Genomic DNA, 27,962 nt, shown 5'->3' with positions numbered 1-27,962 from the left:
CTTCTACACATCCATTTGGGTTTTGTTAGGAGTCACATAAGCCACCATGTCTAGTGGTGTGTGAGCATCATGGTTTGAAATGGAATCTGCCCAAGCTGTTTCCTAGACTAGCTGTCAGAAATAGCATCACCCACTAAAGAATTCCATTTCATTTTTCTTTGCCTAAATATAGTTTTTTGAAAAAGAAAAGAAAAACCAGACCAGTGGTAAAGCTATGCATTTTTTGCAACATTCAGTGCCAAATAAATATAAGCCCACATTCAACATGAATAATGCAAAGCATCACATTTATGCAAATGCACTTACAGTATCCAAGCTAACACAACTTCCATGTTATATTATGAATCTACTTGTAATTTGGGGGTTTTTTTAAATATTCATTATTCGAAATTTATATGGCAAACAGAAGCGTGCAGGAAGAAACCACTGAACAAGTAGAAGAGAGACAGTTGTGAGATTAAGCACACTAAATTCTGTATTAGATGGTGGTCTAGAGTTTTCTTTTATTTACAAAATATAGAAGTCATAGAAAATTTACCGTATGTAGTTCATTCAAAATTCTAATCACAATTATTCATAATTAATAAAAATGCAAAAGATGGCATAGCATATTATAATTTCTTGCTACAAAAAAATCAATTATTCACTCATTGATCACAACATAGGAGGGGTTTACAAATGTTTGCACAGTATCTTGGAATTTCTTGTCCAAAATGTCACAAATAAGACCCCCTTTTCATAAAACAATTAGTAGTGCTCTCCCATTTCCTCCAAAAGTAGGGACAACAGCAATGAGCCATTTTTTATATATTCCAGTCCAAAAAAAGGAAGGCTCCATTTGGCCTAAATCTTTACCTTTGCAGGACTCTTTTCACATCAAGAAGCTTGAGGACTGGAATCTATCCAAAGAGATAGATTAATATTTGGCTAAAATTGGCAGTACTTTTACATTAGTGGCAAATTGTTTTGCATACACCCTGGCTTGGATTATGCTGTGTGGACATAAAGGTCACAATCTACCTTGTGGATTGTTCTCTTGAGCAAGCCTCATTGAAATGAACATAACAATCCTTTGCTGTGTAGCTCTTGTTAATTTTATTATCTGGGCTTTCACAGAAGGAGTGTGCCTCATGAGCTTATCCACTAACTGTATTTTTTCCTTTGTGATCCTTCCACATATCCCTGAGCAACAACTTTAAGGCCCCATCCAGATTTCACAAGATATACTTGTGGGAGTCAGTGGAGAGGGGTAGTAACCATAAAGGGCCTGACCCAAAAAAAGTTATCAGTTTCATTCTTACTATCCAAAGCTGCAAAGCACCATTCAGAGTGCTGGAGAGGGATGAAAGAGTCCTCAGTCTACAATTTATATAACTTTCCACTTTAAAACATTTCATTATTGTTAGTAAGTCTAGATGAGTGTTGATGACATTCAAAGAATATTTTAAAACTATAAGGTAAAGGTACCACCCCTGCCCGTACAGGCCAGTCGTGTCCGACTCTGGGGTTGCGTGCTCATCTCGCTCTAAAGGCCGTGAGCTGGCACCGTCCAAAGACACTTCCGGGTCATGTGGCCAGCGTGACGAAGCTGCAGCTGGCGAGCCAGCACCAGCGCCGCACACGGAAACGCCGTTTACCTTCCCGCTATAAAGCGGTCCCTATTTATCTACTTGCACTTAAGGGTGCTTTCGAACTGCTAGGTGGGCAGGAGCTGGGACCGAACGACAGGAGCTCACCCCGCCACGGGGATTCGAACCGCCGACCATACGATTGGCAAGTCCTAGGCACTGAGGTTTTACCCACAGTGCCACCCGCGTCCCAGACAAAATCCCAGATTAAAACTATAATCATGAATAAAACATGTCACTATAAGGCACAGGAATAGGGGAGAAAGTACAGACAAGGAGTTGTCATGTGTTATTCTGATACCACAAATGCTAACCAAGTGGTGCCTATGACACACACAAACCACAGCCTGGGAGCAGAACCAAATTCTCACTGCAATGAGCTACTGCAATTTGAGCACTGGGAAAATGTAATAACAGTAGTGGTGCTTTAAGAGGAAATGTTTTAAGTCTGCATAGCAAATAATATGGAGTAGAAAAGCCCTGAGGTAGAGATGAATATATTCCCCTTCCCCAATCCAAAAAGACCAGGTCCCCCCCTCTAGTAACAGACATGAGCATCACACATAGGAAGAACACTGACCTAAAGGGACAATTGGTCTGAACCACGCAAGGTGTATTGTTATGGGCACAATCAAGCCAAGCTTAAGCAGTTTTAAGTCCTGCTCATTTCAATGGCAATGTTAAGCAAAGGCTTAATGAAATAAAGCAAAGGCTGGTGAAATAATTGAAATTTAAGTGTTCAACATTGGCTGGACCTTGCCCCAAGTTTTCCAAACCTCCATGTTGCCATGAATTAATATTACATTTCTTCCCCTCGCCCCTCAGAAATGTAGTAGCAATATTGGGAGATAGTACAAATGAGTTACAAACAAGTCAAACCTCTGCTTTCCCCTCTTCCTCTGCTTCACTTTTGTTGTGGAAGAGTCTGGAAGGTCAACTGATGCTGAACAAGGTAGCCATCATTGAACACATAAAGTTTCCCATCTATAGGGCTGTAGTTGATACTCTGAATTGTTTCTAGCATTTTATCTAGAGTGATGCTTGTTCTGCCTTCTCTTCCTGTGTTTGTGTCATATGTGTAAAATATTTCCTCCTTCCTAGTATTGATGGTCCTTGTGGCATAGAGCACACCACACACAACAAAAGCATTGGACACGGCTGGCTTGTACTGCCTTGTTTCCCATGTACTGATCACCTCAAGAGTTGTTTCATTAAGTCTGCTAATCACGATATTACCTGTGCTATCTTCTTTTGAGTAAATTACCCACAATCCATTCTCATCCACAGCAAAATCCAGATCTTGCCATGACACCCCTGCATATGAGAACCGATTGTTAAAAGCAGCATCTGGAAGAGTTTTCTTTAGCACCACAGTATTGGTGCTTAAATCTAGTTTGCTCATATCTCTTGAGCCATGTTGGTTAAAATACATATAGTTGTTGTAAGCAACCATGCCACTGCCTTGGCCATATAGAATTCTAAATTGATTAGAGTATCTGAAAAGCAATAAATTATCAAAGGAATCATGAAGTCTATAATATTCCAGGTATCTTCCATCAGTGTTCAGTGGTGCAACCCAATAGAGCTCCTTTTCAGGGTTCAGGGGAGAGGTATATCTTCCCCAGGCACCATATTTGTAGTCAAATCCTCTCCAGTTTAGCTGAATCACAAAGGGCTGGCTGGCATTTGCAATTCCACCATGACTGCAGCTTCCTGAAACCAACCAAAAACAGAGTGTGTTGCACATATGCAGTTCAAAGATTCTGAGTATCTCTGGCAGTGAAATAACTTATGTCTCTAAAATCTTCACCTCTCACTTGCTTTGTGCCCTCAGTCACTCGCCACCACTTCCTCACCCTCATTTCTACCTCCCATCCTGCTCTTGGCTCGTTATTACCTCTCGTGTCACAGGACCCTCACTCCAGACCAGGTGTCTTGGCAACGCATCAGTTTGGAACATATCTAGAGAAAAACTATTGCAATCACGGGGGTTTCCCCCCAGAGATTAAATGAATCATTCCGGGCAAAATTGACTAAGAGTGTCATGTCCAGAAGGATGGCTGTGTTTCAGTTCTCATATTGTTTTGCAAAGTGTGGATTAAGCAGGTTTGCCTTTAAATGTGAATTGAATTGACTTTACAGTGGTGCCTCGCAAGACGAAATTAATCCGTTCCGCGAGTCTCTTCGTCTAGCGGTTTTTTTGTCTTGCGAAGCAACCCTATTAGTGGCTTAGCGGATTAGCGCTATTAGCGGCTTAGCGGCTATTAGCGGCTTAGCGGCTAAAAGGCTATTAGCAGTTTAGCGGCTTAGAAAAGGGGGGGAGCGAAAAAAATCGCAAGACTCGCAAGACTTTTTCGTTTTGTGAAGCAAGCCCATAGGGAAATTCGTCTTGCGAAGCGCATCAAAAAACGGAAAACCCTTTCGTCTAGCGGGTTTTTTGTCTTGCGAGGCATTCGTCTTGCGGGGCACCACTGTATCCACCATTCTGACTCCCAAGCAAACATATTGCTAAAACAGGAGGACAATGCATTCCCAGGGTCAATAGTATTGAAAAGAAATGGTTGTTAACGTAACAACATCAAGCATTTATATAACACTTTAAAGAGTTTCTAGACGGGGGGAGGGCAACCTGTGGCCTCCAGGTATTACTAAACTACAAAACCCATCATCCCTGATCATTGCCCATTCTAGCTAGGGCTGATAGGAACTGGAGTCAACTCCTGGAGGGCCATAGGTTCCCATCATTGCTCTACACAAAACATATTACCATTTGGCAAAACTGCCTCTAGGCTGTACTATTTCAGAATGCACAGGAGAAGTGCATGATAGAACCTCCACCTCCAAAAACAACAATAAAAAACACCTGCACATAGAAAATTAGCATGTCAGGTAGAAAGCTAAATCTTGTCCTTTAATATGCAATCTTCTACCTACAATATGAAGTTGTGGAGTTCAACCTCCTGATCTGATTGTAGTGAGTCTATAAGACAAATGTTACTCAGGGCTCATCCACACTTCCATTTGTTCCTGGGAAAACCCAGGGACCCATGCTTTCTAGACATGGGGCAAGTGGAAGTGTGAACGAGCCTTTAGTCACCCTTACAACAGCTCAGGCCAGTGTTGATTGCTATCCCCAGACTATTGATGGGAGAGTTGCCAAATCCAACCCTGAGAGAGTTCATGGTAAGGCATGAACTGAACTGGGGACTGCCCAACTCACAGCTTTCATGCTCCAGACCTTATGCAATCAACATGATCTCAGCTCTTGGCATACCTACATTTCTGTACTTAGAGTTATATATACCTCCATCAGCACAATACAGGAATATAATATGTAGTTTTATGATCTGGGTTTACTGCTAAATGTTGTGCCACTTACCAGCTCGCTAAAACAATGGGAGCTCTTTACACAGCAGAGAAGCCACTATAATTTATAGTTTGCCCTTAACTGTCAACACATTGACTGAATTAGTGCACCTAAATCAGTAATGTTATTTTCAAATTAAATGCTTATTAACGGCATGCATAAATCTGCAATTTACTTTTTAAAAAGCTGCAAAAAAGATATAAAAATGTCCACAGCAAGTTGCAGAGATTCAGCCTAAAATAATTTTCCATGTCATTAAAGCAAGCACGGATCTAGCTTCATCTTAATAATTCATGCATTGTTTCATAAATAAAAAACAATCATGTATTGAGCCAAAAGGCTTTTTATGGTACAAAAGAAATAAGAAGATCTTATTTTTCCCCTTAAAGAGATCTCTTTCCTGAACATTTGTTTGTTCTTTACTTATGAAATAATACATGAATTATTAAAGTTAGAAGTGGGTTTGGTTTATTAAGATCAAACATTGTTTGAGGTTCAATATCCAGTCTAGGCTTTTCTTTTTAAAAACAAAACAGCCTTTTCAACATGCACACAACATGCACACAAATAGTCAGGGTAGGTTATCCATTTCTTGTACTAGATTTGAATACTGTGTTGCTGTTGAGTTTCTTTAATGTTGGCATACTGAGCAGAACAGGGTGGGGTGGAGGGGAGTAGAAGAAAACAAAGCATCCTCTCACTTTGTAAATATTGGAAGACATAAGAAATAAATGTACATCCATTATTCAAGCTGTCACTTGTTTTCAAAGCTTGACCATGGGACAGCATGCATGTCAATGCAGGGGAGTCAAGAAATGTTCCACACACAACTAGGGGAATTAGCAGATATATGTTCATATACTTAGTAAACTCCTGTGGTCCCCCACAATATGCTGGAGCCATGCTAGTCTTTCTTTCACCTCAAGTATAACTCACAGATATCGGCGACCCCTCACACTTTCCCATGACATGTACACAGTCATCAGGAAAAGCTTAGCAAAGCACTTACAAATTTCAGGGAATCTCAGAAGCACACAGCATATTCACACACATGTACCCACAATCCTTGCAATGTTTGAAGGGGCACTAAGAGAGTATATGGGTGCTTTTCCAGATACTGAGGACTGCAGTTCTGGGAGAGGAACCAGGGATCTTTCTTCCCTTTCTTAAATGGCAAAGACTGAAAGTCATTGTGGTGGAAATGATTTGAGCACAAGCCTTTGCCCTGAAAGACAAATGCTTTAAGTCATCTTCAAGCACTACATTTTGAGCTCAGGAAACGCAAGAGTGGGACAGGCAGCAAGGATATATCCACGAGCTGCATCCCTCTGTCACCTTTCCCATCACCTTTTAGCACAGGGAAAGCAATCTTCTGAAGCAGGGAGACTTCCATACATGCTTTTCAGATCCCTGGAGAAACACGGCTCTCAAAGGTTTTCCCAAAGTACAGCAGGCTCCCTGCTTCAGACCACCTTCTGCAAATTGGAAGGAAATGAGCATACTCCTCTCTGGACCCTTTTCACGTACAGTGGTGCCTCACAAGACGAAAAGAATCCGTTCTGTGATTCTCTTCGTCTAGCGGTTTTTTCGTCTTGCGAAGCAAGCCCATTGACGGATTAGCGGATTAGCGCTATTAGCACTATTAGCGGCTTTTAGTGGCTTATCGGCTCAGGTGATAAGCGGCTTAGCGGCTTAGAAAAAGGGGGGAAGGGAAAAAACCCACAGGAACTTGCAAGACATTTTCGTCTTGCGAAGCAAGTCCATAGGAGATTCGTTTTGCGAAGCACCTCCAAAACGGAAAACTCTTTCGTCTAGCGAGTTTTCCGTCTTGCGAGGCATTCGTCTTGCGGGGCACCACTGTACTTGCTAAACCATCAAGGCCATCACCAAACAAAGAAATTTTAAGCACTTTCACTATTCTCAGGAGTCTTTGAAGTAAGTCATGAAAGCTAAAGCAGGATAAAACTGAAATAAGCTTAATGAGATCCATGCTAAAACACTCTTTCTTGCTCTTTCCTGAATTGTCTAAGTCTAAGACTTAGACTGCAAGAAGCTTTCATCATAACTTTACATGAAGGGAAAGGGAGAAGGGAGAAGAGGTGGAGACAGACAGGCAGGTGTCACTAGCACATTTGACTGCTTTAGGCAACAGCTTCCCAGAAACAGGACAGGTGTAGGCATGGGCATAGCCAGGGGGCAGGGGGGCATCCGCCCCCCATAAAGCAATCAAAATCTCTACAAATCATTACACATGTGAGGTTCTCCCTCCCCTAACAAAAGCCTGCCCCCCTAACAAAAATCCTGGCTACAGCCATGGACATAGGATAGCTCCATTAAGATTCCTACTCAGCCCTGAAGCTCATTGGGCATAGAATCATAGAATTGTAGAGTTGGAGCAACCCCTAGGGTCATCTAGGAATCTTTTGCCTAACATGGGGCTCGAACCCATGATCCTGAGATTAAGAGACTCATGCTCTACCAACTGAGTTACACCAGCAACCATTGATTACTTCTCAGTCTCACAGGAAAGTATAAATGACATTAGACTTGTAAAACACTTTTTCACATTAGAAAACACTACAGGAAACAACAATACCCTGCCATCTTATCTATAAGGTGTGCATGTGTAAAGAGGGCAGATGCACCTACAAGGCAGCAGCTCCCTTTTTTGAAACAGGTGCACTTGTTCATGGCATTATAATCATGTTTACAGTAGTCAGTGGCCATGCTAGAAGTCAGAGGCATATCAAATATGCTTTTATTTAGCACTGATCTACAGTGAAGTAATTGTGTAGATAAGACAAAAGACTATTTTTGGAGGGGAGAATCGTTAAACAGATGAAAATGTCAACGATTTGCCAAAATGTTCTTCAGAAAATGAGGGTGTAATTCAGTATGCCAAATGCTTTTTTCTTCCTTGGAATGAGCATTGAGTTAGAAATTTGCAAGCAAAATGGAGGACAAATTTTGTTTTAACATTGCTGCAAACTAGGCTAATCCACTCTATTGAGCACAGCCACAAGAGAAGCTTTACAACAGAGCATCTCACGAGGTGACTTTCTAAAGCTCTGCCATAGCCGTTAAACTTTATATAGTCTCATTAGATTCATAAGCTTAGACAGCTCTGGGATTTCCTAGGCACTCTTCACACCCGCCACAAAATATCAAGGAAAGAGAGAGGAGAAAAAGGAAAGCATTGGAATCAGGACAAAAAAACCACCCAGTTTAATACAAACATTATAAATATAAGATGAACCCAAAGCAAATGGAAGCCAAATGGGCTGGCAGATATACACATGGAGCTAAGTTTGCTGGGAGAATGTACTTAACTATCTGCTCTCACCTGCTTCAATGAGTGCAAGGAAGCTGTAAACCCACAAAGCCCCCACCCACTTAGAAAGTAAGGGAAATTACAGGGTCCTCCTGCTCCCCAGCTGACTGGGTGTTGCAGTCAAGTCAGGGGCAAATTAGAGATTACATGCAAATGTAGGTAACACTAAACCGCCAACAGCCTTGTTTTAAAATAATATGGAAAAGTAGCCTTGTTGTGGAAGGCAGTAATTTTAAACAAATTAGTGGCAGACTAGTTTCTTTTGTTCAGACTTACTCTGACTGCTTTCCCCATACAGATGTATATTTATTGTGAAAGCTCATCCAGCAAGGCCCCCAAAAAGGATGAAAATACACCTAGTGGGAGAGATTTTTGTGTGTGGGAATATGACTAGTGCAAAAAGCATAGAGCCTCTCCTCCTGCACACACAACTGTGTGACCCAAAATTCAAGTTTTTTAGCTGTTTCTTGAAGGAGAGTAATGCCCTTTCTGGGCTTCAGAGGTGTTGTTTCAGATCTTTTGTGTATGTGGGTATGTTTTAAATCTCTCTCTCCCCAGCCCCACTTGACCTGACAGACAAAAGGGTTCCTCATCCTTCAGAGAGAAAATGCAGCTGCTGCCTGAAAGGCAAGTAAGTTCAAGAAGGTGTTTTGAACAATGAAACTTTGTCTTCCATCACTTCATTTATCCTTCTAGCAAGGAAACAGAAGCATGTGGTGAACAAAAATAATAAGATCTTTCTGAGATGAATTGCCCTTCATACAAAACACGTAACTTTTTTCCTGACCCACTTTGTACCTTATAATCCAGGGACGGTTTCCTGTGGGCCTCTAGATATTATTAGACTACAAATCCCATCCTCTCTAGCCACTGAACACGCACGTTAGGACAATGGTGGCTGCAGCCCAACAACACTCGAGGGTCACAGGTCCCCACAAGAATGTAAAGTACCAGAGACTGTCCCATCACCAGGGAATGGGCAGCAGCCGCCTACTCAGAGGGCAAATCCTGGGTCCTGTGAAAATGGCAGCACAGATAGTTCAGCAGAATGGTGTGCTGTTCACCAGAAGATTTTCTGAATAAGCCCAACTGAGATGAAGGGAGTCGTCCAAGAGCATAACAGAAGCCACTACACTACCTGATGGTTAATCTGTGGTCATTGAAGTGTCTTCTACACTTTGCCATGGTGATTATCTGAGACTGATTTCCCCTATGGCCCATTTCATTAGCATACTGCAAGCATACTGATAGTGCAGGAAATGTATTTCCCAAGGTTATGATGAGCAGGAGATCACAAAGGAAGTTTCAGAAGAGAGTCACTGCAGAAAGATTAACAAGATCCTCCATTATGTTATGTAGATAACTTGAATGTATTAAATTCTGGCATCAGTGAGTTATCACTAAATCTTGCTACCTCTGACAAAGGTCCCCCGCCTCCAAAATTAGGAGCCATTCTGGAATGTGGTAAGAGTCATTGAGCTAAAGCTCAACGGGTTGGGTAGGGTGGGAGACTCATTCAGGAACCTTGCAAGCAATCTGCTTAATAAACTGAAGTCAAAATTTTGACCGTTCTTTGTACTTTTGACCAGCGGGGAAGTGTTTTATTCCAGCATTTTTCTGCGCATTTTACCATGTGGCTTCATTTAGGTACCAAGTCATGTCTCAGTGTTTTTTAGAGTTGCAGTCACACACAACCTGGAACAATCTAAGGGGTCGGGAGCCTTTAGCTCCACAACCTAATCATTATCAGGATTGGTGTTGCAGGCCAAATTTGATAGATGGGAAAGGCCACCCACTGTCAATCACATGATGTCACCATGCCATCCAGTGTTTTGAAGTCCCAAACCTTACAAGGTGCTGCTGAAATTGAGGCCTCCCCTTTCCTTTTAGAGTTCAAAATGGCTTACTTCTGGTTGGTTAGGATATTATTTACTTATTTACTTTCAGAAGCATTTTAATCCCTGTTTCATTGCAAAATGAAGAATTTCTCCATTAATTGCCTGGTCCTCCTCCTCTCTGCTCTTTTTCTCATTCACTGCAAGGAAGGATGAAAATGGCCACAGTGTGACATGCTGAGGGCTGGGCAAATGAATACTAAAGATAATTCATTCACAATATATGTAACAAAATGAAAAGTTTTCAGGAAAGAAGCCTCAGATCTAATTATTTACCCTGCCCTCCAAGAATGGAAAATATGAAAATATACTTCTGCAACATAGGTTCCATCATCTAACAAAACAAATACTTACCAGGAGGGATGTAGTGGCTGGTGGTGCTCTGGTTTGTATTCGCTTCACATTCTTGCAATTTATTCTTTAGAGCCAGAATTTCTCGGCGGACTGCAAGGATGTTATGCTTATCCAGCGATTCCAGTTCATTCACCATAAGACTCAAATTCTTAATCTAGGCACATAAAATGGTAGGAGTGACTTTTGGTTATGCTCAAGTTTGTTTTGCAAACTCATTTTTTGCTGATATTTTAATAAAGGATGTTACCAAGAGTGCAGTAAGTACAGTGGTACCTTGGGTTAAGTACTTAATTCATTCCGGAGGTCCGTTCTTAACCTGAAACTGTTCTTAACCTGAGGTACCACTTTAGCTAATGGGGCCTCCCGCTGCCGCTGGGCTGCCGCTGTGCGATTTCTGTTCTCATTCTGAAGCAAAGTTCTTAACCCAAGGTACTATTTCTGGGTTTGCGGAGTCTGCAACCTGAAGCGTATGTAACCTGAGGTACCACTGTAATTAGAAATTGTGCATTTCTAACAATAAATTTTATGCCATTACCATTAATGTAGATAGATGTATGACAGGTACTCAGTGTCACATAGAAATCTTTTGGCTTTTGCAAATAGCTTAGGATAAGGTTACTAATTTGCTTTAACTTCCTGTTTTGTTTTGTGTGCGTGGTTTTGTTCTTTTACTGTGAAATGCCTTGAACAAAATGAGTGAGCGATTGGATGCAAATTTATGAATTCTTTTCAGTGCTCAGTGTGGGAATAGTTACTAATTTTTTTACAGAGCAGGCTACTTGTGGAGCTTTTGATTGGTCCATGGTAATTATTCTGGACCATATAGCTCCCATTTCCTCCTTAGGGCCTGGATCCTTCTCCCCCTTACTCTTGACCCTTATTCCAGCCCCACTGTTTCATCCTTGACACTATTCTCTTATTCATGGACCAGCCATATTTTCCAGTCCTTGTGTAAACTGGCTAGGAAGGGAGGGAATAATTTCTACCTTTGGCTATATGTGCATAATTTCAGGAGAATCATATTAAAGCTACTGAAGATTTTATCAGGAGAAACTGTGGTCTTAACAAAGCTTTTAGCATACCTCTCCATACAGCTGCTCAACAATCACATTGCTTCCCATTAGTGTACTTTTCAGCTGTGTGACTAGCCTCTCCATTTCACTGATTTCCAGTTTCATCAGTTGGAAGTCCAGTTCAGTGTAAGAAATGCTCATCTTCTCCATGCGCTCAATCTTGATGGTTAGGTTTACAATCTTTTTTTCATACATTGCAATTTCTTTGGTGTACTTGGTAATCTATACATATACACAGGAATGTATTCCATTTTAGAAAATGTATTTAAGATACCTTTTAAAAAGATAAGTTTTGCCCCACTGCACCTCTGTAATCTCGCCAAGATCAAAATATGATTACTTGGGTACCACTGAGCACAGAAGCTTATATAACATTGCTGTGGATTCTGGTCTAAAAATAAAGACAAAGAAGAATGTCTGCAGGATAGGGAAAGTGTAATCACTGTTCAGCTACATTTTTCTCAGTGGGTTTTAATTTTTATTGAGTTCAACAGAAAAGTGCCTCCAACTGTGACAGAATGACATAGATGATCCTTATCCATACTTTAAAAAAAAATCTGGTGAATTCATCAATCAAGTGCCATCGATCACAAGAGCTTTTAGGCAGAAATACATTTACATAGATTACCTACCTTACCAATTGCAGGGGCCAACACTGCATACACACGCTCCTTTCTATAGCTAAAGATGTTTTGGAAGCCTGAGTACTGAGTATCCATGGAAATTAACAAGGTAAAGTCCCATTCTCGGAACCAGATGCCCCTGGGACAAGGCAGAGAACCCCAAGAGTCCCTGCCTGTAACTACAAACGAAATGGATGTATAGGACACATGATCTGCATTACAGCCTTCCTTTTATTTCACACCAGTTAACTATCATGGCATCACCTATCACAGGGAAGGGAAGAAGTTTGAACCACCCAGTTCAAATTGGTTGCTGAGATTCCTGCAAAGTATGTGGAACTGAATAGGCCTTCACAGAACAGAAATTAGGGAGTGGGGCTGGTTGAATTTTCAGGAGGGTTAGGGGAATGAAACCTGGAAGAATGTGAACTCAGGGTGTATGGGAACATCATAGTAAAAAAATTCCTTCCAGTAGCACCTTAAAGACCAACTAAGTTAGTTCTTGGTTGGTCTTTAAGGTGCTACTGGAAGGAATTTCTTTATTTTGACTATGGCAGACCAACACGGCTACCTATCTGTAACTGGAATCATAGTAAAAAGTAAAAAATGAACAATGTTTAGATTTAGCTTATCACCAAAGGTATCATTTGTACAGTTCTGTTAGCTGAGTACATTTGGTGAACAATCCAAAGCCATACAGGTTCTTTTCGGATCATGTCACCCTCTAGTTAACCCTTCAGACTGTGATATTTAATAGGTTTTCATGTCAGAATGATTGACTGTATAAAAGAAATCCTCAGCATTGTGATTCCAGTGTGAGATTACAAGAGGACATAACGGTGCAATATAAGCATGTCTCAAACAGATGCTTGGAAGTGTAGTGCCTGGGGCACCTAGCCATTTTCAAGAACACTTATGCATTTACAAGATCCATCAATCATTTGCTGCTGGAAATAATAAGAAAGGTGATGGCTTGAATAATGTTTTTATATAGAACAATAACAAATGAGGTTGCATTTATTTTATGTCTTTACCAAATGACCTCAACTATGAAACAGAAGCCTCAAAAAGCTCTTTATTTTTCCTGTATAAACAATTCTCATAAATAAGTGAGTATCTTTAACACCCCTGTAGAAAAGCTTTGTTTTCATGTCTGACCCGATCTGTTATCTGCCAAGATTATGTCAGACGCCGAGCTTTTTATTTACAAAAAAAGAAGAAGGAAGGAACTGAAGCAGCTATAATTCCAAGAAACATAAGGCAAGTTTAACTCGACAATTACTCTAAGGGGACTTTTGCTTTTACCATATATCCACATATACTCACATATCCACTATGGTCCTCACTAGGAAAAAATATAAGGACCAAGGAATTTTGCTTAACTCTCCGCAGTGCCCGATGGAGCGCCGAGGGAGTCAAAGTAAAATTATTAGCTACTTTCCTCAAAAAGACTCGAGTAAGAGAACTCAGAAGGAGAGTATTCTAGATGTAGCCATGCCTTTGCCACCCACAGTGCTGGATTGGTCAACACAGCTAAAGGACCTGCAAACAAACAACAAGAGGACAAACCATCCAATAAACCTGGCCCAAGAACTTGCCATAGCAGAGAATGCTACAAAGGCTAATACAGCCAACACTCCTGACGCTAATCCTCAGGTGTCACCGCTGGAACTTGGAAGTGACCTCTCAACCTATTGGCTGAAAGCCAACGACAACGGAACAGAAACGCGGGGTGATTATCTTCGGGAGCAGATACACCAGATTTCTACGGATCTCCTTAACGTCAAAAATTTCTTAGCGATAACAAACGGGCTCCACCTGACTCTAGTGGACAATTTTAAACAACATGTGAGCGCTTCAGACCAGAGTACAAATCCCCTAGTCAACCCGGATCCATTACTGTCCCCCAAACCTCGGAGGAAAAAAGCTGAGCGCAAGACGAAGAAAAGCAAAAACATGAAAAACCTAAGGCGGTCTAAGACAACTCACTGTACTTGCAAAAAATATTGGCAGAAGCTTTTTAACCTTCTCCCATCCCTCTCCACAAGTGGAACAAACAAATCTAACTCGAGTGCCATCAATGAGACACGCAAAATAGAATCTAAACCAAGCCCTGAAGAATTAACTCCGAGCTGGGACAAAGAATCTAATCCATCTACAGTCATACTGCCTCAGAGTCCTCTTATGGCCACCATAGAATCTGCAGACAGAGGTGAGCTGGCGTTCCAAACCACTGAGGGGAACCACCCCTCCCAAGCTCGACAGATGTTGTGTCCCAAAAGAGAATGGAGGTTAGTCCTAACCCCTCAAAAGCTTGTCTTTGCTAATTACCCCAAACCGCCCAGATTTTATGTAGGGGCGGACCGTATAGACCATTTCTTGTCCATTATAAGTGGCATTTTACCGGGGGTAGTAAAAGCAACTGACATAGCCGCTATAGAGTATCTACATCAAGATGATTGCTCGGTACGAGCATTGATTACTTTTTTAGATCATAATTTGGCCAGTTTTATGTTTAGAGCTAAAACCCTATTTAAAAAAGAAAGAATAGTCCTATTAAGAACATTTGAGAACAGAGCACCCTTATCCTCTCTGATGGGGACCAAGAGTATAGGAATGGAAGTTCACAAAAGGAAAAAAACCAACCATCAAATCCACCAAAATAGAAAGCATAAGTTCCAGCAGGATCAGCTCCATCAAACAGTACCAAACGAAAAAAAGGAAGCCCCACATCCAACTGGTGCCTGGCCTCTCACGTGTGATAGTGAGGACTCCGCTTGGGAGGAAGAACTCTCGCTGATAAAGCGTTTCTGGTCACTGCATTCTCCAGCCCAAACTGAGATCTTGAAAAGACTTGATATACTTCGAAGCAGACTAGCAAAAAAGGATGACCAAGGTGAGACAATGAAGGACCCTTATGTGCAGCCCATATCTCCCAAATGTCTAGTGGATAAGAAGACAGTGGGAGGTACCTTTAAATGTGTAGACGTGGAATTACAATCTGAGCCCCCTGTGATGTATAATAAAGTAAAACCAAATCAATGTGTGAAATCTCAAAGCTCCTGGCATAGCTACCTTAAACTGTCTCCGAATGAATTAGCCTCCCCCCCTAATCCAAAACCTAGCCCCAAATCACCAAGAAGAGAGGATCACTACACTCTCTCCAAGCAGTCATCCTCGAAAAGAGCCAACGGGTGTGTTTTTTTAGACACCAAAGAACTGCTGGACGTGGTGGTGACATAGATCCAGCTCCTCGAAGGGCCCGGGGCCTAAAAGTGCTGTCTTGGAATATCGCGGGTTGGCACGCCAAGAAAAATAACCAACAATTTTTGTGCTACCTCAAGCAATTTGACATCATCTTCTTTCAGGAGACATGGCAGAATGATCCCATATCTCTCAATGGATATAACTGCCACTACCTGCCTGCCTCTCCATCTCTAAAGGGCGGCAGATCTAGTGGCGGCCTAGCTTGCTTCATTTCCACGGAGCTGGCGCACTCTCTAACAGCCCTACCCAGCTGCAATTCCTTAGCAACAGCCACTTTACTTAGCCTCAAGAGAACTACTCTTCTGCTGGTCAATGTCTATATTCCCCCAGGCCAAAAAAACCCTGTTGCCAAGGCTTCATGGGCTGAACTAGAGGCGTTTTTAGAACCTCTTGAATCTACTTACCCGTCTGCCCTGACTATTGTGTGTGGAGATTTCAACGCTCGTATAGGAACAGATGACAACAGTCTATACACTCATTTCAACCTATTTATGGACCCTGAAGAACAGACGGATATTGGTGCGACACGACTGTCCAAAGATAGCAGAAGCAATTCTTCAGGTCTCTGCTTAGTGCAGGCTGCCAGACGGAGGGAACTGCTGATATTAAACGGCAACATAGAGGGGGATCGCCCCGGGGAATATACCCATTTTTCCAAGGCAGGGGGAAGCGTCATAGATTATATTCTAATCTCAAGATTTGCCTACAGCTTTGTGAGGAAGTTCCAAGTAGGCCACAATACACTGAGTGACCACCTACCTCTAACTCTAGAGCTTGCAGGTCGGCCTTTTGACTATTCTATTGCCGAGCCACAATATATACCTTCTGCAAACTTGGGTATACTTGCTCCCAAAAGACTCAAATGGTCCCCAATACTGAATGAAAATCTAACCCTCCTCCTTCAGTCAGCAGAGTTAAAGCTTATTCGATCCGCTATTGTGACAGGCAATTCAGTAGACGCGATCATGGAACGCTTTAAATTACTTTTGGAAAGACTGAAATCCCACTTAACAACAGCGATACACAGCTCCGCCACAAAGAGGGCAAAGGACGGAGCTAGCTGGTTTGACCTGGAGTGCAGGAAAACAAGGAGACAAACGAGAACAGCCTACCAGAGATATAGGAAATTAGGGACTGCCACCCTACTTAATGCTTATATTTATGTGAGACGGTCCTACAAACAATTATTAAGGAGAAAGAAATTGGAAGCTGAACGAGCCGCATGGCAAAGCTTGGTTAAGGCATCGCACGAGAAAGATACTACTTGCTTTTGGCGAACCATATCTGGTCTATTGGACCAGGAGCGCACCAATTCCATCTGTACAGTGGAACCAATGGAGTGGTTGCGTCATTTTCAATCCTTGTTTCATGACCAGGAAGTCCAACATTATAAACTACGCATCCAATTGGAGGACCTACCTCATTGGCCACCAGTAACTGCAAAGGAAGTTGAGAACCTAATCGCACAATTAAAGAACAATAAGGCCCCAGGGAACGATTATATCCCTGCTGAACTTCTGAAGTCTAACATTGGCTGGTGGGCCCCCCTGTTGGCATCTCTATTTTCCTGGATTGACTCAACGGGTCTACTTCCAGATGGCTGGACAGAGGCAATAGTTATTCCAATCTATAAAAAAGGACCTATGCCAGACCCGGCGAGCTATAGACCAATCAGCCTTCTGCCCATACCCAGCAAACTATATGCCAAACATCTTTATATTAAGCTAACCAGCTGGCTGGAAACTGAAGCTATTTTAGCGGAAGAGCAGGTGGGTTTCAGGCAAGGCAGATCCACCATAGACCATTGCTTCACCCTAGCCTACCTAATTGACAAATATGCCAAAAAATCCCGTGGGGTGCTATACGCAGCCTTTATCGATCTAAAGGCTGCCTTTGATTCAATTCCACGTGCAAGACTCTGGGACAAATTGAGCGCATCAAGTATAGACAAAAGACTATTATTTTTGATTAGCTGTTTATATAAAGACACGGTGTTGTATGTAAGAACTTCGTTAAATGGCCATCTTATAGGACCAGTTCCTGTCAGCAAGGGGGTCAAGCAAGGTTGCATCCTGGCCCCAGTTCTATTCAACTTTTACATCAATGATATGGTTAACTGCTTGTCATCTCCGGACTTCCATGCCCCCAAACTGGCTGACAAATCAATATCTGTGCTTTTGTATGCTGATGATGCGATACTTCTATCTCGAACAAGAATATGCTTAAATAGGCTCATAGGTGAATTTTCAGCATACTGTAGGAGAGAGCAACTGGTAATAAACTATCAGAAAACCAAAATCATGGTTTTTGGAAGGAAATGCAGACAGTATAGCTGGAGGATGGACAACCAGACAATCGAACAGGTTAAAGCCTTTAAATATCTGGGTATCGTCTTCCAGTCGACCGGGTCCTGGGATGTCCATCAAAAATATGCCAAAGAAAAAGCAGCTCAAAGCATTAAGATGCTGTCGCGCTTCTTTTACACGAAGGGGGGCAGATATATCCCAGCAGCCTTTGAAGTCTTTCAGGCAAAACCTCTGGCGCAGTTACTGTATGGGGCACAAATATGGACGGGGAACCACTGCTCAAGTCTTGAAACTGTTCAGTCTAAATTCCTAAGGCAGATATTCGGTGTCCCCTCCTGTGTCCCAAACGCAGCTTTACGACTCGAGGCCTGCCTCCCATCTGTAGAAACTCAGACCTGGCAAAGAACACTCAACTATTGGCTTCGCCTTAATCTAAATCCACCCGGTCTACTGCCTCTAGTAATGCAAGACCCTCATAAAAGCATGTGGTTCAAAACTGTGCATCAAAAACTCCTTACATGCGGTCTGCATTCGCAATCCCTACTATCAATGGGCCTTAGTAAAGCAAAGAGCCTAATAGGCCAGCGCCTGAAAGACATTGAACGGCAAAACAACCTGACTATTCTAAAGAAAATGTGTCCATGGTATACTTACTTTCCCCCTGCCCACTTTGACTTCCCAGCTTCATATTTGTCTAAATTAACCATCCCAAAATACAGGCGCGCCTTTACATTGGCTAGATGGGATGTTCTTCCCTCTGCCGTACTCGAAGGTCGTTACCAAAAGACTCCATTTGAAAAACGACTCTGCCCATGCAGAGATGGTAACACGGAAACAGTGTCCCACGTCCTCCTATCCTGCCCCCTTTATAAAGACCTAAGGAATGAGATTATTACTCCACTCATTCTCCCCAACCCCGGCCGTCCACAAGACATTATACTGTTCTTTCTCTTATCTGATACGGACAGTCAGACAACAGAGAAGGTCGCAAGGTACATCGAGAGAGCTGTGAAATTGAGGGCCACCATCTGAGTGACAGACGTGTTCATCTGACGGACCTCCTTTTGTTTGTTTTTATCCCCTCTTTATGTTTATTTTATTCTATTTTTAATTCTTGTATAGCTGTGGCCTGTTGGCTTTGCTAATAAAGTTCTGATTGATTGATTGATTGTCAGACGATGTGTCGCTCTGCATCTAGCTTGAGGGTTTGTTGCCCTGCTAGGCTGAATTGTCCAGCTGGACTGCGGAGCCACAAAGGTTTGGGGCAGGGCTGGGGGGTTTCTTTTTCCAGCTACCATAACTTTAATCACATAGTGCTCCACAGGAGAACAACACTGTTTGGTTTCAGAAATTTCATTGTTTAAAACTATCCTTAAACAGCTTTCAACTGGGAAGACGACTTTTTCTGTAATTTTGCTGAATAGCTCAAGATAATTCACTAGTAAGCACAAATGATTAAAATGATTTTTAAAAAGTTCCTATCAAAATTATTCATGTAGGTTGTTAAATTATTTTTGTAGTCCTACAAGTGGGACCCCATTAAGAATGAACCAAATGGCTGATTTTAGTCCTTGACCATCCCTTCTTAACTTCTGCAAGAAATCTGTCACTGCTGGAATAGATGACCCTCTACAGTTCTATGATTATGCGATTCTCAGTCTGTTGTCTGATTCTTTGTGAAGTCAGGTGAGAAAGCCTTCACAGCCTAATTCCTATACTTCCAATTTTTCTGTTCAGGATGGGATTGTAAACTTTATTCAGGCCCATATTTTAAATGTATGTTCAACCCTCATACATGGGCCCTGGAGGAATAAATTGCAATTAATATATCCTCTCCTGCCTATTAAATCCCATCCCACAGTTAGAGAGGTGGACCTTTGGGTGACAAGGAAATCAAAGGTGTGCTAAACAAGAGAAGGAGATGGCAGAGAAGCTGAATGAATCATTTGCATCTATCTTCATAGAAAAGCCTATAGCACAGATCTCTGTGCCTGAATAAACTTTCAGTCTGAGGAAGAAATAGTGGTTACAAGAGACAAAGTTCTAGATCTTATTGAGAGGGAAAAAACCTTTAAAAAATCTGCAAGTCTGGATGTTATCCACCCAAGAGATCTTAAATGACTCAAACATGAAATTACTGTCAAAATATTTTTTATAAACTGAAATGTATGTATGTATGTATGTATTGTATGTAAGGGACGCGGGTGGCACTGTGTGTTAAACCAGAGAGCCTAGGACTTGCTGATCAGAAGGTTGGCAGTTTGAATCCCAGCGACGGGGTGAGCTCCCATTGCTCGGTCCCTGCTCCTGCCAACCTAGCACGTCAAAAAAGTGCAAATAGATAAATAGGTACTGCTCTGGCGGGAAGGTAAACGGCATTTCCGTGCACTGCTCTGGTTCGCCAGAAGCGGCTTAGTCATGCTGACCACATGACCCGGAAGTTGTACACCGGCTCCCTCAGCCATTAAAGCGAGATGAGCGCCGCAACCCCAGAGGCGGCCACGACTGGACCTAATGGTCAGGGGTCCCTTTAACTTTATGTATTGTATGTAGAGAGAGAGAGGGAGAGAGAGAAATTGCTGACCTTCTCACAAAAATATTTAACTTGTCTCTAAGATCAGCCTCTGTACCTGAAGACTAGTTAGTGGCCAGGGTAATACCGTTTTTAAAAAAGGATCCAGGCTGGATCCAGGGAACTACAGGCTGGTTACATTAAAACTGGTGAAAAGCATTGTTAAAGATAGAATTACCAAGAATACAGATGAAAGTCCTGCTGAAGATGAACAAACTGGCTTCAGCAAGGGTCAGTCCTGTCTCACTAACTTACTACTACTACTACTACTACTACTACTACTACTAAATTTTTATTATACCCCGCCCTCCCTGGCCAGAGCTGGGCTCAGGGCGGCTAACACCAATAAAATTACAATAAAACATAATGGGGGGGGAACCCAGTTTATTAAAATACGGGTTAAAATACCATTTAAAATGCAGCCTCATTTTAATAGTAGCCCATAAATCAAAACCATAAGGGGAGGGAAACATAAGGGTCAGACTGAGTCCAAACCAAAGGCCAGGCGGAACGGCTCTGTCTTGCAGGCCGTGCGGAAAGATGTCAAGTCCCGCAGGGCCCTGGTCTCTTGTGACAGAGTGGGGCCAGTATTGAAAAGGCTCTGGTCCTAGCTGAGACCAATCTAACCACCTTGTGGCTTGGGACCTCCAAAGTGTTGTTATTTGTGGACCTTAAGGTCCTCCGCGGGGCATACCAGGAGAGGCGGTCCTGTAGGTACGAGGGTCCTAGGCCGCATAGGTCACAGTGGACAGCTTTCAACCCAGTGTATGGCAGCTGTGAAAGATGCAAATTCCATGCAAGTGATCATTAGGAAGGGAACTGAAAAGAAATCTACCAGTATCATAAGGCCATTATACAAATCTATGGCATTACTGTACCTGGACAGTTCTGGTCACCTCACCTGAAAAAAGGATATTGTAGAGTTGGAAAAGTTCAGAAACTGGCAATCAAAATTATCAAGGGGATGGAGCACCTCCCTTAGGAGGAAAGGATACAACATTTGGGGCTCTTTAACTTAGAGAGAAGGTTTAAGGAGTAAGGAGAGAAATGACAGAGGTCTATAAAGTTACGCATGGCAGGCATAACACTATAACCCATGGACCATCCAGTGAAGCTGAATGTCAGAAGATTCAGGACAGAGAAAGGAAAGGACTTCTTCACATGTGGCATTATCAGAGGTGCCAATTTGCGGGTGAGATTGAGGGGGCAGATGTTGCGTGTGTGACATCATGACATTAAGTCAGCATATGCTTCAACGTTGGTCCAACATTTCTTGCCCTCTCGCCCGCCCAACACCACTGATGCCTCTTCACATCTCGTACCCCCATACCCAAACCACAACGCTACGGCCACAGCCACTTGGTCTCTTGCTCTGCCCCCCCATACCTGCCAACCTTCTTACCATTGGATCCGGGGCATGATGCCAAGTGTGGAGGGGACGGGGAGGAGCTGTGGCTGTGCTTCTCCTCCACTGATCTCCAGCACACCAGGAAATAGTAGAGGCCGCTTCCTCGGATCTGGCCCACCACTGCCAGGCCACAGCTCCACTCCCAACTGACTCAGGACTGACTCAGGTGTGTGGGGGGGAGTGGCTAAGAGAAGGAGTGCTGGCACCGATGCCACGCTTCTTCTCTGCTGGGCTCCGGTGCATAAGGGGGGGCGAGGACAGCCCCTGAGGGGAGAGTATCCTTGTAGCAGCCAGTGATGTACTTCAAGTAGCTTGTGCCTTGAAGTGCACTTCCAGAGAAAGTCAATCCGGACCTGCCAGCAGATTTATGTTTCTACAATGTTCTTTTAAATAAACTCTATATATTGACTTTCTGTGGGTAATAGAAGAATCTTACAAATGAAATGGAACAACATAGAGGAGATAAAGTTCAGTGTGTAGTTAAAAATGTAATGAGGGTAACACAACAGGTGAATCGGAGGTCATGGTGAATTTAATCACCAATCGTTTTTCTTTTCTTTTTTCTTTTTTTACAATGTGTATTAATCATGGATTGAGTACTTGTTTATTTCCTTCTATTTTTTTATTTCCAATGACTATTTATGTTACTTAGTATGTAATACAACAAAGCATTTAAAACTCAAAAAAAAGGAAAAAAGAATAAGTGCACTTCCGGAAGTGCAGCTTGGCTTCCTGGAAGACATCAGCAGCCTTAGCAGGCCTTGTTGGAGGCTTGGCAGCAATCGAAACAGGAGGTCATGGATTGACATCAGAAGCCGAGGCAGCTTCTGTCAATCAGTGATGTCCCTGTTGGCAGGAGGGGGAGCAGGAGGCGGCTTGGTGCTCGGCCTCCTTCTCCCTCTCAAAATGGAGAAAAAAATATTGAGGGGGCTGAAGACACCTCTGCCCCTAGTAGTTGGTGCTATGCTGTATATATATACACTGTGAGATTCACTCACACAAGAGGCAGTGATGGCACCTGCATGGATTAGACAAATTTATGGAGATTCTTGGCATCTAGGGCCAGATCGTCCACTATCAGTTGGTGTTTCCTTGCCCTGGCTCTTCGTGGTTCCCATTCAGCCAACACAACTCCTTCCTGGGCTAGGATCCTCTCTTCTCCTCTGCAGACAGGGACATTCGTCAACAAGAGGACAGAGGTGAACATACGTAAGCCTCACCCTGGGCAGGTGTGTCATAATTCCTATTACTTTAAAGAAAATTGTTTAAGCAAAAAACAAATGTTCCCAGAGAACTGTCTCTGTCTCCACCACCTCCCTGTTGTAGATTTTTTTTTATGCTTAAACTTCTTATCTCTTCCTGATTATACTGTTAGAAAGTTTATTAATATTTATGGCCAGAATTTATAATTTAGTGTTCTGTCTTTCCTCCTGATTAATTCAAGGACACTTCATTTGTTACGACGTCTGGTTCCTGGAGCAGTCAAATAATATCTCCTGGACACCTAATTGAAACCCTGCATATTTTTCATCAAGCAGCCAATGTCAAATGCTGGTTCTTGGCTGCATGAGGTATTTCCACCCCCAAACCTCACCCACCCCCACTTCCTCGAAATTACAGATGTTGGGGCTTATATGTGGGGATTTTAATGAATGTTGCAAGGGAAAGGCAGCAGAATTCCTAAAGCAAACCACAAAACAGCAAAAGGCTAAGCAGCTTTGCTTTAATTAGACAGCCTCATGACCACATGAAAACAACCCACTGTTGTGCAGCTTCACAAGGCAGAGGGAGCTGTTGAATCCCCCACCTTCAGGTCTTGCAATATTTTCAGACAAAAAGGAGGAGTATCAGGCTATTATCAACCTTCTTTTATGTGAGAAGATCCACCTTGCTTTCCCCCATGACTACCTGCCACAATAATAACAGGAGCTTCCCCTGCTGTTACAGTAAAAGCGAGGCTAATCAGTAGATTCTGTATCCACAGACACCCCTCAACCCCAGTATGTTAAGCAATATGCTTAATGTGGGGTTCTCAACCAAGGAAAACATTTCACTTGATTAACTGGCTGCTTTTTAACCTCTGATTTTATTAATTACGCCTGCACAGAACCTCAGGACATGTGCCTTTTTGAAAGTTAAAGGAAGTATAGGTTACAATGCAATGTGACAAAGCTAACTCTCGTTCTTTGAAGGAAAGGCCATTTTTAATCTTTTCCTTTGTGTTTCTGACTTCTGTTCAACCCCATGGCAAGTTCTGTTTTGTCTCCCATGCTAGTCAACATCTATTTTAATCCATTGGATGGCCTCATCTGGATATTTGAAGCATGTTACCATCAGCATGCTGATGAAAATCAACTCTTTCTCTTCATACTATCCAAATCAGAAAGGGCTGTGCAAGTGCTGGAATGATGCCTGAACACTGGGATGGGTTGGATGACGGCCAGTAAACTGAGGTTGAATTCTGATAAGACAGAGACTCTGGTTCCAAGAAATAGGTGAATGTCATGTTCCACATGGGGTGCCACTCCCCCTAAAAGAACAGGTTTGTAGTCTGGGGGTGCTTCCAAGCCGTAGGTGCTCATGTGCCCTGAGTGGTTGGCTCAGCTTTGACTGGTTTGCTAGCTGCACCTGTCCTTGGAACAGGGTGACCTATCAGTCACCCAGAGCTCTTATGCGAGGGTGTGGCATAAGAAATAAAATGATAATAGCAACACTGCCAATAACACACCAGAATTATAACAGCAATGATCAAGTGGTCCCTTAATTCACAGGCTAACTGATTAAGATTATCTGATTAAACTGCAGGAGCCAAAGTCTTAGGTGCTTAATCAAACAGATTAAAGCCTGCAGTTGCCAATTAGACCAGAAAAATATAGAAGGTTGTGTAACGTCACTGTGCACTATCTACTGAGAAGCTATTCTGCACAGACCCTGTGAAACAAATGGGAGCTGATTTCTCCCTCCCTCTCTCTCTCAACTTAGTTTTAAAAAAACAGAAACTATATGTGCTGACTACAGAGGTGTATACTTTTATTTATTTTTTAAAGTAACTTACTTTTGAAAGCTCACTCTCAAATTTATTTGAGAGCTGTTGGGCTAAGATCTCAAGGCTCTCCATTCTCTGCACAGGGAATGTGGTGTCTGGTAAGAAGACGGAACATCGGCAAACTTTGTGGTCATCCACAGAACCAGTCACATTAGCAAATGGCTGCAAGAAAATTGAGGTTGGGGGAAACAACATGAATGTTATACAATTATTGACACAAAAGGGTAAAAGCCTGAGAGAACAACTGGCCTGTTTGACTTCATTGGTCATTGATAAGAAACAAAATCTATTTAGTGGGTGTCATTCCTGTTGAGCACTCCTTTTCCCTCTTCATGTTGTGTGCTCAAGCAAGTTCAAAGTGAAGAAAAGAGGCTAGATATTTACAGTACATCAGTAATTCCCCAAAGTACCGTACTCATAATTCTATAATTACCACACCACCATTGCTGTTGTTGTGTTGTTGTTTGACATGAAAAAGCAAAACCTGGCCCAACTCCCTGTTCCCTCACACTGAACATGGCCTCTAGGCTCTGAGAAGCTGGTGGCAAATTCCACTCCTCACTCTCACTCCAGAAACTGGAGGATTCTTTTAAAATAAAAAATGAAAAAAAGCATAACTGAAGGGGCTGTAGTCCCTTGTCCTGCTCCCAAAACTGTCCCCTGATTTGTCAGTGCTTGGAACTGTAAATATATATTGCTTTCTCCTCCAGAACAACTGGACTCTTTGGAGCCTCCTCCACTTAAAAATGGGGACAAAAGGCCTTGTTCTGCTGCCACCAGGCCCTGGGCTGCTTTGTGCTCCTCGCCACACATAGGCCAAGCTCTGACTTGAGAATATTCTTGTGGGTTTTCCTATTTACCTAAAGGCAATAGCTGGCCAGAGTCTGGAAGATTCAGATTATGTCCCTCAGTGGCAGATAACTCTTAAAAGATTGTTTTAAGACGAAGAAGGGGGTAGGAAAGATACCTCCCTGCAGCCAAGGGTGATGCATTCCAAGGCATCTTGGAATGCCTTGCATGCAGTGCACTCCCACTGTGTACAAGCATCGTTAGCATCCTGCAATATGGAATACTACCTTTTGACAGGTTTTTCCCCAAACCAGATTTGGTCTGAATTGAGAAAAAGAATAACACAACAAGCTGGTAACGTGTACACAGCAAATAACCCAAGTTGAAGTTCTGAATTGGGGAGCAAGAGAGACTGAGAAAAGACACAGAATGTCAGTGGGTTGAGGCAGAGGGGTGGTGTTTCCTGTAAATACAAACAGTATCTGGAGATGCAGAGATGCCTTGCTGGATATTTAATATGGGACACAGGAACTTGCTTTGTTTGAGCACTAAAGCTGTCTACCTCCAGTTATGCTAACATTTATACATAAGCTCAAGTATGATCCAATATTTTAAGGTTCCAGCGATCCCTCCTTTGAATGGAAACTGAATATGGAGAAGTACCATGCCCTTGGATCTTCCCATCCCTCAGTGAGATGAGGCACATGTAGGCTCCTGCAACACCTGCAGAGAGAGCAGGCAGGTTCCCTAAAAGCAAATTGTGCCTGCTCTGCTAAAGAAGAGACAAGGCAGGCATAGAACAACAACAGACAGCTCTGCATTCTTCTCCAGCTTCCTCTGCCTGGTGAAACCTACAGAAGTCTCAACAGAGAAAGCCTGGCTCACCTGCAGCTACTTTTCACTCAATGACTTTTTGAAGCTAAGCCTGTGGTGGAAGGGTCATCAAGGGTCAGGGGTGGACCAGGTGCCTCTGCAACCTTGTCCAAAATTGCAGGTGCAACTCTTATGTTTCTAAACTGCTCACCCTGCGTTCTGTTTCTTGGTCACAGTTGTTTGGAATGCTGGGAACCTTCCCTGGATGAGATCAGATAGCATGAAAGAACCTAGGATTTCTCTCCCATCCACCCCGCCTTCCTGCAAGGGTTTGCAACAGATTTATTTCCAACCAATTCAAATTTTATGGTCTTGCTTGCTATTTTTTGTGACCCAGTAGATAGTTCTTACATATTTTATATTTAGTATATAAATAATAATAATAATAATAATAATAATAATAATAATAATAATAATAATAATATTTTTAGTAAGAAGATTCATAAAACCTATTCCAGACACTCCAAGTGTCTCTATTTTCCAGGGACATCCTTGATTTAGAGGAGCCATTCCCATTTCTGCTTTGATCCTGGAATGTCCTCCATTTCCTTAGGATGTCCCTATTTTCATTGGAGAAATGTTGGAGGGTATGGAGTTATCTGACCCCTGAGCCATCTGAAGGCAATCCTTTAATGTTTAATCTTTTTTTGTTTTTATATAAGTTGGAAGCTGCCCAGAGTAGCTGGGGCAACCCAGTAAGATGTGTAAATAAATAGTAAAATGAGCATTATGGAATGGGACATCCCTATTTTCATCAGGGAAATGTTGAAGGGCATGCTGTTCTATTGGCTATAAATTTGGTGTCACTGAAATAAAGCCAAATTCATCCCTGCCTCCCTTTCCCCTCTTCTTACTGTGTTGTCTGCTCTGTGGTGAGTTCTAAATTGTAAGGCCTTTGGGGCAGGGTCCTGTCCTCCTGTATACTGTGATGGTATAATATAAACACCAACAGCAACACAAATATAAAATAACCCCCCACCCTTTGCTTCCCTCCTGACCTCCCCTATCTTTTGGGGGATGCTTTTTGGAAAACCTACCACAGCACTTAGTTGGGAATCAGCGGCTTTTGAACACTCTCACCCAATTTAACCTGAATAATATTGTGATGATTATGCCAGAAGGAAAAGAACTACAATATATGGAGTTAATGATAAATAATCAAGAGACATCTCTTACCCCAGTTGTTGGCCTTGCTGCAGTGACATTTGCTGCAACTGCACTTTGCAGAAGAAACAGCAGCCCAGCTGCACTGATGGACTTCATCTCCACAGCTTGGACACATCTGATGAAGCATGGAGAGGGAAGTCTCTTTATAGCGTGGTCTGGGGATTTCCCTTCAGGGGGCTTGCGCTTAGAAGGAATTTGTGCAACTGGGTGGATGACAAAATCAGAAGTGTGAGTCACAATACCACCAGCAACTGAACAAGAAC

The 27,962-nt window shown here is 42.5% G+C and overlaps 2 protein-coding genes across 4 annotated transcripts in view; both read right to left on the bottom strand.

Annotated features, from left to right (window-relative positions):
* LOC310713831 (uncharacterized protein) overlaps nt 1-27,962 on the bottom strand; it is a gene marked incomplete at its 3' end in the record, with an annotated part of 476,441 nt that overhangs the window by 96,523 nt on the left and 351,956 nt on the right. The window lies entirely within an intron of this gene.
* On the bottom strand, nt 479-27,962 carry OLFM4 (olfactomedin 4). Of its 3 annotated transcripts, XM_083519468.1 has the most exons (6): nt 27,709-27,962; nt 24,880-25,032; nt 11,658-11,870; nt 10,576-10,729; nt 1,843-3,341; nt 479-1,450 (listed from the first exon to the last, which is right to left on the bottom strand). In XM_083519468.1, exons 1-5 carry the CDS (start codon nt 27,793-27,795, stop codon nt 2,533-2,535), a joined length of 1,416 nt encoding a protein of 471 aa, XP_083375594.1. In that variant the 5' UTR covers nt 27,796-27,962; the 3' UTR covers nt 479-1,450; nt 1,843-2,532. The 3 variants fall into 3 exon arrangements, with proteins under 3 accessions (XP_083375594.1, XP_083375593.1, XP_083375592.1); XM_083519467.1 differs by lacking the exon at nt 27,709-27,962 and having other exon boundaries at nt 24,880-25,884; XM_083519466.1 differs by lacking the exon at nt 27,709-27,962 and having other exon boundaries at nt 479-3,341; nt 24,880-25,884.

This window comes from Podarcis liolepis (genome assembly GCF_965112155.1).
Source record: "Podarcis liolepis genome assembly, chromosome: 8".
Lineage (NCBI taxonomy): Eukaryota > Metazoa > Chordata > Lepidosauria > Squamata > Lacertidae > Podarcis > Podarcis liolepis.
Note: the sequence above shows the minus strand (reverse complement) of the source record. Positions and strands in the feature narration are given on the sequence as shown.

Bases quoted from the DNA above. Each gene is read 5' to 3' on its own strand.
- OLFM4 (XM_083519466.1), bottom strand. From the start codon at position 25,140: ATGACCAATGAAGTCAAACAGGCCAGTTGTTCTCTCAGGCTTTTACCC. The intron at 11,871-24,879 runs GTAAGTTACTTT...GTATATGTATAG, and splicing joins TTGAGAGTGAGCTTTCAAAA to ATTACCAAGTACACCAAAGA. The intron at 3,342-10,575 runs GTAAGTATTTGT...GGTTGGTTTCAG, and splicing joins CAGCCACTACATCCCTCCTG to GAAGCTGCAGTCATGGTGGA.